This window comes from Solanum pennellii, chromosome 4 (assembly GCF_001406875.1).
Source record: "Solanum pennellii chromosome 4, SPENNV200".
Classification (NCBI taxonomy): domain Eukaryota; kingdom Viridiplantae; phylum Streptophyta; class Magnoliopsida; order Solanales; family Solanaceae; genus Solanum; species Solanum pennellii.
The window spans coordinates 5,198,918-5,210,006 of NC_028640.1; the positions used below are offsets into that span (position 1 = coordinate 5,198,918).

At 30.9% G+C, this 11,089-nt stretch overlaps 1 protein-coding gene across 1 annotated transcript; it reads right to left on the reverse strand.

Moving 5' to 3' along the window:
- Positions 1-1,427: 1,427 nt before the first annotated feature.
- Positions 1,428-5,399, reverse strand: LOC107015783 (rho GDP-dissociation inhibitor 1-like). The gene is made up of 5 exons (XM_015216189.1): positions 4,742-5,399; positions 4,222-4,288; positions 2,777-2,995; positions 2,553-2,677; positions 1,428-1,804 (listed from the first exon to the last, which is right to left on the reverse strand). The coding sequence occupies exons 1-5, from the start codon at positions 4,982-4,984 to the stop codon at positions 1,727-1,729; spliced, it is 732 nt and encodes a 243-aa protein (XP_015071675.1). The 5' UTR covers positions 4,985-5,399; the 3' UTR covers positions 1,428-1,726.
- Positions 5,400-11,089: the final 5,690 nt, after the last annotated feature.

Consider the following 11,089-nt stretch of genomic DNA (forward strand, 5'->3'; position numbering starts at 1 on the left):
GGGATGGGTGGGTTGGGGGCTAGTAGGATGTGGGGGGTAGGGAGTTGGTTAGTAGAGAGTATTGGAAAATGTTTTCCTTATGTTTTGAAGGGAAGTCATTTTCCTTAAATTTGAGGAAAATGAGTTGATTTGGAAAATAATTTCCGGAAAATGTTTTCCTCCATACCAAACCCACCCTAAATGTAATTTATGTGACACTGGTTGATTGAACATATGAAATTTGGAAAAATAACTTTTAAAATTTCACCAATAAAAAGTCTTAAAACGTTTATCTCAATTTATAAGACACATTTTATGTTTTGAGAGTCAAACAGTTTAAGTTTGATCGGAAATTTGCGCATGTAATCTTTTTTAATTTTTTAAAAATGAAATTTATATATATGTAAACTACGTAAAAAGTACTCTGGAGTCACAATAATTGATAACTCAAAATATTTAAAAGATCTATAAAAAAATATAAGATAAAAAATAGACTTGTTTGACTTTTGAAATCCGAAAGATGACATATAAAATGGAACGGAGGGAGTATATTATTTCATTCATTCACTAATACCCTTTTTTTCATTTTAATAGTCACTTTAGTTTAACATAATTATCTCAAAACCCACTTCTAAGACTAAAAGTTACAACTATTTCCAACTATAAAGAAAACTTGATTAATTATATCTTATATTTTTCTTTAAAGAGCATGAAAGAGCTAAATCGATAATTAAAATGAGACAACAAATGTAATTCTTATCATGATTTTTTTCCATTTAAAATTGGAAATAAAAAATACAAATTGAGAATTGAAATCAAAAAATCACCAAAAATTTCAAATAATCAACTAATAAGTTTTTTTTTTTTTTTAAATGATTGAGTTGGAGAAAGGTCAGACTTGTCATGATATGTATGTTTGGCCAAGTTTATTTTCTTATCTAGTAAAAAAGGGACAGATGGACAAATAACTTTTATTGCCATTCTGAGCAATTATATCTTTAGTGGTTTTGATCTGAGTAGTTGGTACCAAAAAATCAACCTCAAAATTTCTTATCCATTTTTTTTTGTTTTCTCAATTGATTTTTATGCAACAAGTGTGTCAAAATAATGGAAACATCTCTTCTTCTTTTACTAAGGAAAGATAAAACAAAGGGCATCTCGGTGTACTAAATTCTCATTAGGTATGAAATCCGGAAAAGAACCGAGCACAAGGATCCTGCTTTTTTGCAAGATGCTATTTTCACGGCTCAAACTCGGAACAATCTAACACATGAAGTGTCAATCTTATAACTCAGAAATGATGAACCATCATGTGAATTCAGTTATGGAAAAGAAAAGGAAAGATGAAAGTTGGATTGGTTGAACCAGCAAAAGATAAAGAGAAAAGCAGCCAAAGATCCTAAATTGGAAATCTTTGGTTGAAAGGAAAGTAAAAGAATGCAATAAACTTATGATAATTGTGAATGAAAGTTTTTCTATTTCCTTAGAAACAATCTCTTCTTGATATCTAGACATTTAAAAGGAACCTAAAGCACATAAAAGAAAGAAGAAAAAAAAGAAATCTTGGTTAATCTAAATCATTCATAGACAAAGCTCAGCTTTATTTGAATGACACTCACCAAAACAAAAATAAACTATTCATTTCCACCCTTCCCTTTTCCTATTTTGAAAAAACTGACAAAAAATGAAGAACTAAAAAACACAAGAAGGTCCCGGGGAAACGATTCGAGCAACAACAAATTTTGCTTCATATTGCCTGCCATTCTTTCTTAATATCAAATGTGTAGTTGATCTCCAAATAGCACTTGTTATCATCATCAAGGAACTACAAAGTAAGACAAAAGAAAACGACAATGATCAGTTGATACACATAATAGCGTGTAAGATGAAAGACGGGTCTAGAATGTCACAAACTTCACCTTCAGGTGAATGCCTAAATAAAAATGATGCTTTCGAAACCATGACCATGACTCTGCTTCATTTGGCATTTTCATAAACTGGTCCTACGATTACTTAAACTTTTACTTGAGCCGAGGATCTATGGAAACAACCTCTCTACCTTCTCAAGGTAAGGAGTAAGGTCTACGTACACACTACCCTCCCCAAACCCCACTTGTGGGATTACATTGGGTATGGTGTTGTTGGTCCTACACTTACTTAAAGAGTAGTAGAAAACAACAGACAAAGAAGCTCAAATGGTCCCGTTACTATAAGGAAAAGATAAGGACCATGTGTAATGAACTGCAACATTACTGTCAATCTATCATACTGGAGAAAAGACTGTTCACAAAATTTAATACATGATAAGCGTGGAAGCTTAAAAAATTAATTTCTGGGGTATACAGGATGTACTCAGTTGGATGGTAGATGAGAATATGCTACAACAACAACATACGCAAAGAAGTCCCACAAAGTGAGGTATGAAGAGGGTACAGCGTACCTAACCTTACCCCTACCTCAGAGGTAGAGTGGTTGTTTCCAATAAACCCTCTGCTCAAAAAGTAATACGACAATCAAAGTGCATGAAACAACACACCACTATCAGAGAAGCATGAAATGAGAACCATAATCACCTTTGTCCTAGCCGAGTAAGATCCTCTTGCGAAAATGCCAGACGGGGTAGTCTCTTCTGGCATCTCATGTGTATATGGCTCAGTTTGAGGACTAAAGGCCCCGATCATTTCTTTCATGCTGTCCACTTAGATAGGTTTGCGAAAAAAAGTAAAATATAAATAAATTGTTAGGCCTCACATTGACATTTACAAAGAGATGGAGATGAAAGGGGCATTCGTAGTACCTTTGATACCAGTTTTCCAAACTGTGTTTGTGTATTTGAGACCTGTCACTATATTATTGTTGACCTGAAACGTGAATTTCAGGTGGTATTTACTCCCTTCTTTCAGGACAAACCATGGACTTTTGGGTTTTCCATCCTCTGGAATTGGGAGAACAATATCAGCTCTACCTGGGGACTTAATTTCAAGGCTCAAGATCTTCACTTCTGGATCGAGTGACTCTACAATTTTAAGCAGCAGAGGCAAGAGTCAGAATTTTCTATCAAACATATGGCTTCGTAGGACATATAGAAACGCTTCTTGCATGAAAGGTCACTAAGAATTTATCAAATTTCAAACCCTACATGGAGAGCTTTGAATAAACTAATAACAGGAAATTCGAGAAGAGAAGTTTCTTGAATTGTGACATTTGCACACCATATCATGCAAATGACAGCACCGCTCAGAAGAATAATTTTACATGAATTTCAAATTGAATTACCATGATTTACAGAGCAAAACTTAGAATTTTGTGTCATGACTTGTGGAACTAGTATCAACAGTAAACGTAACCAAATTTCAATCTTGTTACCAAATCTATTAATTTTATCCAAAACAAATATGTTTCTTAAGATCCAATCAAATGTACAGTTCGATCCATCTAATTGAACATATCCCAGTGAAACAAGAACCGGTCTGTACAAATTGCACGTAGAAACAAGATCCATCCATGCTTTTCACAGTCTCGCATTTTTCAAATTCAACAATTAACAATCAGTAAATGATGCTTAAGGAGATTTTAATGTGAAGCTTTTGATCACACAATCTGAAAGATGTCAAATTTCACAAGATTTGAGTTTTCCTATATATTTTTGCTAATAACAGTCGCTCTAGTTAGCTTTCACTGATCTCGACTATTCTACAGTGAATATGCATCCTCTCACCAGTGTGGTTATGGATATGATTTGTATCTTATTAGGATATTCCAAGTACACTCTGATGTAAGACATACATTTGAATGTTAACAATTTTATCATGCACTCCACGGACCAAAAGAAAGATCAATGCAGGGAGGAAAAGAGAAACACTGTTAAAAGTTACCTTCCTAAGATTTAATCAAGGAAATCAAAATTCAAACTACAAAATATGTTTTGAAAATAGGAAAATCTCATATAACCTGATATGCTCTTTCAACCTGTCATTATTCTGTAAGAGGAATAGTCATTGATACCATAAAAAAGGATTAAACAGGGATAATGACCAAAAAAACTACAAAAGCCGTAAATTTCTACAACAACAACAAGATAGCCAGCGAAATCCCACGAGTGGGGTCTGGGGAAGATGGTGTGTTCGCAGCCTTACCCTTAACCTTATGATGAGGATAGAAAAGCCATAAATTTCTAAATGCACATAAATCCATGAAAGTTGATGAAGAAAATTCAAGAACCAAAAAAGATAAGTTAATTACCTCCAACAGCATTAATATCCACACTTCCAAGAAGCTGCTCCTTCCATCTTCTCAAACTTTCATCATCCTAAATTCCCAAAAAATGAACATACAAGTCACATCTTACAAACAAAAAAACATATGAAAAGCATACAACTAAGCACCAAGAACCTGTTCCTCCCATCTTCTCAAACTTCAATCATCTTAAATTCCCAAAAATGAACATGCAAATCACACTTACCCAAAAAAAACATACAATTAAGCATCAAGAACCTGTTCCTTCCACCTTCTCAAACTATAATCATCCTAAATACCCAAAAAATGAACCTACAAATCACATCTTACAAACAAATAACATATGAAAAGCATACAATTAAGCACCAAAAAACTCTTCCTTCCATCTTCTCAACCTCTCCTCGTCCTAAATTCCCCCCAAAAAATGGACATACAAATCATATCATACGAACAAAACCACATAAAAAAACAGACAATTAACCATCAAGAGAACACAAAGATTCAATTTTTTTCAGAGACACCTTACCTTATCTTTCTCAAATTGTTCTTTGAGAGTACATTGAGGACCCAACTCAATCTTATTAGTATTTTCATCTTCATCTTCATCCTCAGTAGTATACATTGAACTTTCACTCATCTGTCTGCTAACTTTATTCTCATGAACCTCATGTTCAATCTCAGAATCAGAATCAGCAATTCCACCTTTCTTTCCCTCACAAACAGGGGCTGATTCCTCTTCACCCTCCTTGTTTTTGTCATCAAAACCCATACTTTCTAATCTAAAAGTTTTCACTCAAGAATTTTATCAAACAGGTTCTTGACATGAACCAAAAACAAGTTCTTGACAAGAAATTTTACACACAATTTAAAAAGCCTTACCACTTCACGTTAATTTCACTCAACAAGAAGATAATAACAGAATTAGAAAATTCCAAAAAAGAAATTCAAGAAACCTAAAAAGAATCAATCTTTACTAAAATACAAGAAGTGGGTCATCATAAAAAATACATACAGATGAAGGAAAAAGTGGTAAAAAGAAAAAAAAAAACGAATACCCAGAAAGGATAAAAGTTGTTAAAGAGGAAAAATACAGCAAGAGAAAAATAATAGATGAAAGGGAAAAAACAGAGAGAATTGAGGGGTTATTTTGAGGAAGTTAATAAAAGGCGCCATAAAGGAAGTAGTCCTATGGTGATCCGAATTTTTTGAGAAATAATAATAATTAATTTGATCGACGATATAAACACACACTCAAATTTAGCATCAAGTATAAGAGAATGTATTTAGATATATTATCGATTGATATTTAAATATTTTAAACAAAGGTGGTTCGACAGCTTTGTAAAAAAACAATCGCTTAAGCCCCCAAATTCGAGGAGCCTCATTTTTAAAAAAAATAATAGGTTATAAGTTTTTTTTTAAAAAATAATATCGAGTATTATTTATTTTCTATATAAAAGAGTTAAGAAGTAATAGAAGTTTGACAAATTATGAATACTATGACTCAAAAAAGATTAAATTATTAACTATAATAAACTTTATAAAAATATATATTCAAATTTAAGGCTTCCGTTTGAATTTGACTTTAGCGATCAATTTACTAGAGCCGCTCCTGATTTTAATTTTTACTCATAATGTCTCGTGAATACTCGATACTAAAGTGACATTAATTTTACTATTTAATAACTCCTTAAAAATTATTAAAATTATCTTATTATATAATCATATTATATTATTGTAGTTTGATGTAAGTGGACACAACCGTTACTTTTAACTTTTTCTGGTCGTTGTTTATAGATTCACATGCAAAGCTAGATTGGATTTAGATTGGGACACTTGTCTTTTTCTTCTTTTACTTTTTTTTAAAAAAAATAAAGTTATATCTCAAATTAAAGGCATAATAATTTTAAGTCATAATACATAAACACGATCTTTAACTTAACGTCAGTTTATAACTATGATCTTTAACTTTGGTTGTGTATAAGTAGATAATTAAACTTGTATAAAATTGAATAAATGAACACATTCGTCCTACATCGCACCTATATGACAATTTGGTGTCCTATGTGGCGTCCTACGTGTATTACGTCATGTAGAATATATATTTTTACTTGTTCAATTTTATACAAGTTTAAGTGTCTATTTGTACAGACTCAAAATTGGATGACATAATTGTTCGTTAACGGTCATACTCATGTATTATACCTAGTTTTAGTGCATAACCATGATTATAGTAAACATTGAGACATTTCAACTAATCAGTCATGTGACAGTTGAAAATTTTAACTTATAAAATAATTATATCTAAATATTTTTTTAAAAAAATTATACCCTAAATAGCAAATAATTGTTAGTAATGAGATCCAAAATTTGGATCATTAACTTCATACCCTAAATAGCAAATAATTGTTCTTACATTTCTACAATTTAGAAATTTTATTTCTATTTCATTTTTACAACTTTAGTAGAAACAAAACAGTGTTCAAGATCTATAGTGTTATTAATTATGTTTTTCCCATTTGTCATTTACCATGAAGCATAATAATATATTATATCATTAATGAGTAGATTTGACACTTCATGTGACCCTTCTATGAATTTTCACGTGAATTTCAATTTGGGATAATTTTGTCTATACCATTTGTAATCCACATTTATTTTGTATTCGATTTTATCCTACACTAACATGCTCCCTTCGTATCATTTGTTTTTTTTCTTTCTATATATGTTTCTTAAAAGATATTTTTTTTAATCACATATTATCTATCGTGCTTTTTTAAGTAGTCATTTCAAATGATTTATTATCTAAAGGTTCAAAATAAAATTAATTATTTTTCTTCACATTTCATCGTTGTAGACATTGCTTTGGAGACTATACAAACAACTCAATTATATTATAAGATGGTGTTACAATTATTTAAATATGAATAAAGGGTAAATTAGTTAAAGACACCTTTTAATTAATATTTTTTAAGACACATATAAAAAAGAATCACGATAAATAATTTAAAATGGAGGAAATATTAACTAGGAGTTTTTTTTATTTATTTATTGGAGGGGAGGGAGTCTATTTTACCCTTATTTATGTAAATATAATATTTTTTTATTAAATATTTACTCTATTAAGGTAGATTGTATTTTTAAGAGAAATTACTAGTAAAAGTTAATTGAGAAAAAATAACTATTTTTAATCTGAACATTTAAAATAAGAATAACAAATAACTTATTAAGACAACTTTTTGAAACCACAGTAGATAATTTAATGGGACAAAGTGAAATAATTTCCTTTTGGAGGGGTCCTCATTTAACGTAAATAATTACTAAGTTTGGTGACACAATTAATTTCAGTCTTTTCAAAGGAGAAATATCTATAAAATTGTAATATAGCTTATAAAAACTTTATTTTCATGTATTACGAGTTTATACAAGAGTTTTTATAATGAAGGAAAGTGAAGATTTGTTTTTAATCGGTGAAATATTATTAACATTAGTTTTGGAAATTCAGAAGTATTATAATTAATTCGATACAAAACAACTCAAAAGATTAAAAATATCATTAATTTTTTTCATGCTTGTTTGAAAAGTAATTGATAACCTCTTTTTTAAAAAAACTTATAACTATAATAATTAAGGATGATAATAAATCTGTGTACTCTATAATAATAAGTTGTATTTAAATATAATTTATCGAGTGATCATACATTCTATTGATATATAAGTCTCTGTTCAAATTTTAAAAAATCTTAATAAACATTGGATTTAATGAGTCATAGTGAACGAACTAACATGACTAGAACTTAATAGGGAAAAATACGTGGTTAAGCAAACATATACTACTTATTCATCATAGTTATAGTTTGCTATAATTATCATTTGCGACTGATATTATACATTAATTATGTGGGTTGACTTCGAGTTTGTATAATTAACCACACTTGTATATGTACAATTCACCAGAATATACAAATACATATGTATAATATACAATAACCTAACCAATATACATATATAATTCATCTCTCTCCCACTCTCTTGCTCGCCTCTCTCAATCTCGCTCGCTCTCTCCTCCCTCACTCAGTCTCGCTCGCATATCTCCTCCCTCATTCAATCTCGCTTGTCATATGTACAAATACATATGTATAATATACAATTATCTAAATGATATACATATACAATTTACCTCTTAAACTCTTTGCCCTCTCTCTCGCCTCTTTGCTTTCTCTCTCCTAGTTCCGCTCACCTTTCTCATCCTATAACATGTAACTACAAATTATAATTATCAAACTATAACTATAGAAAGTAATTCAATTATTTTTAGTAGCTATATGGAAAAATTTCTCTGATTAATATCACTTTTTTTTAAAAAAAAAATAATTATCACGCTCAAAAAGAAACTTGGACTTATTCCAATCCGTGAAGCTCACTAAATTCTTTTTTCTCTAGATAATATATTTAGCTATATAAAATATGTGTCATGACTTCAAACTAATTAACTATATAAATAAAATTAAAATTCCCTTCTAACTTGTTGAGATTATCTCTATTATCCACCTTTTGTTAGGTTTTTTTGATTTGTTTCGATTTTCTTTACTTTATTTGAATTGACAAAGAGCTTATCATAATTTTTTTTTTATTCTTTCCTCAAAAGAAAAATATAAATCTTTTATATTTGGCAACCAATTTCTTGGAGGATTTTTTTCTTTTGACTTTTATAAATCAAAGATTTTCCTTTCAGACACAATAACATTCATAACATAATCATTAAAGAGTTTTAGTTTAAGAAAAAAGAAGATAGTATCTAAATAATTTTTATGTTATCAATCGATTATATTAGTTTTATCATATATAGATCAATTAACTAAACCATATTAAACAATATGTCTCTTTAATATATTTTTTGTTTCTTCGATGCTATTTGACTTTTAGCTCGAATCATGTATTCACACACATATTTTTTTTCTTAAAAATAAATAATTATACATATAATAATATGACAGTCATTCAATCTTAAAAGTATAACATAATAATATCACAATCAGTAGACTTTTTAGATTATGATAAAAAATTTGCCTTTGTAAAGTCAATGGAAGAAATCAAATAAGAATAATGATAGTACAAAGTACAAACTTGTAAAATGAATAGTAGTACGATAGAATTTCCACACCCCTTAAACAATATTTCTATATAAACATGTGGAATGAAGGCCTAACTAAACATTGTCATTTGTTCAAATATATAAAAGTTAAGCATTTGATAATAATAATCTTGAAGAGAAGGCAATATAATGACATTCAAGGTCTTCAATTTCATCATTGTTATTGTTGTGATCATGATGGTTTCTGTGGCTGCCCATGAAGGTCACAACCATGGACCAATGGCGGCTCCGATGGACCCTGGGAGTGCCATCACCAGTGCTTTCCCATCCGCGATGGCTGGACTTGTTGCTTTGATTTTTTCGTTCATGGTTATAAGGGAAAGGATTTGAGAATATATCATATATATCTCTCTTTGACTCATTAATAATTTGTTTCTATTGTGTTTGATGTACTCATTGTGTTATTTTCCAGCACCAATATGTATCTTCTCTCTTTTGATTTTTCCCTTTGTTGTCATGATATCCCTATTTTCCCTTTGGGCCTTGTTAGAACTTAAAAGTCCTATGTTTGCCCTTATGAATCAACATGTACCATTTAATAAGTTGGCGTTAATTTCATGCTTGATTTGAACTTGTTGTGCCCCTCCGAACCGACGCTCACCATTTAATTGGTCATAACGGACGTCCATGAAATATTTCGGTCAAAAAACAGTTAAACACACATATAACAAAAAATTCATGGACTATCCTTATTTCCCGTTATGGGGGTCTACCTGTTTTAGGGTTCATTTTGAACTTGAAAATCATGTGTCGATTTTCCCTTGGGGACCAACTGACTCCATTACTAAGGTCTTAACGGGCGTCCATGAAAACTTTCGATCAAAAACACGCCAGAATTCTGAATCACCAAAACTCGATGGACTATAGTATACAAAAATTGAAATTGGAGGTTTACCTACTTTGGGACTCGTATAAGCTTGAAAATGAGTCAGTTTGCCCCTTGGGACAAACTAGCTCCATTACTAAGGTAATAAACGGGTGTCGATGAAAATTTTCGGTCAAAAACACGCCGAAATTCAGGATCACTAAAAATCCATTGACTATAGCACACGAAAATCGGCAAAATGAGGGTTTACCTATTTTGGGCTCGTTTGAACTTGAAAATAGAGCGGTTTGCCCCTCGGGATTAACTGACTCCATTACTAAGGTCTTAACGAACGTCCATGAAAAGTTTCGGTCAAAATCACGCCTTAATTCAGGATGACCAAAAATTTATTGACTATAGCACAAGAAAATAGGTAAAATAGGATTTACCTGCTCTATGGCTCGTTTGAACTTGAAAATGGCTCGGGTTTGCTCCTGAGACCAAATTGCTCCATTACTAAGGTCTTAACACACGTCCATGAAAAAATTTGGTCAAAAAAACGTTAGTATTCCTAATCACCAAAAATCCATGGACTATAGCACACGAAAATTAATAAAATGGGAATTTACCTGCTTTGGAGCTCGTTGGAACTTGAAAATGGATCGATTTTTCCCTAGAGACCAACTAGATTCGTCAGTAAGGTCTTAATGAACGTCATAATAAATTTCAGCCAAAAACACGTCATAATTTCAGATCATCAAATATACATGGACTAAGCACATGAAAATTAAAATTAGGGTTTATCTGCTTTGGGACTCGTTTGAACTTGATGTGGGTCGGTTTGTCCCTTGGACAAACTGGATCAATTACTAAAGTCTTAACAGGTGTCCATGAAAAATTCCAACAAAAAACAC

Excerpts from the sequence above, each read along its gene's own strand:
- LOC107015783 (XM_015216189.1), bottom strand. The coding sequence starts at position 4,984 with ATGGGTTTTGATGACAAAAACAAGGAGGGTGAAGAGGAATCAGCCCCT. Across the intron at positions 4,289-4,741 it reads AACAATTTGAGAAAGATAAG|GATGATGAAAGTTTGAGAAG; the intron begins GTAAGGTGTCTC and ends TTGGGAATTTAG. Across the intron at positions 1,805-2,552 it reads CTTACTCGGCTAGGACAAAG|TTCCTTGATGATGATAACAA; the intron begins GTGATTATGGTT and ends CTTACTTTGTAG.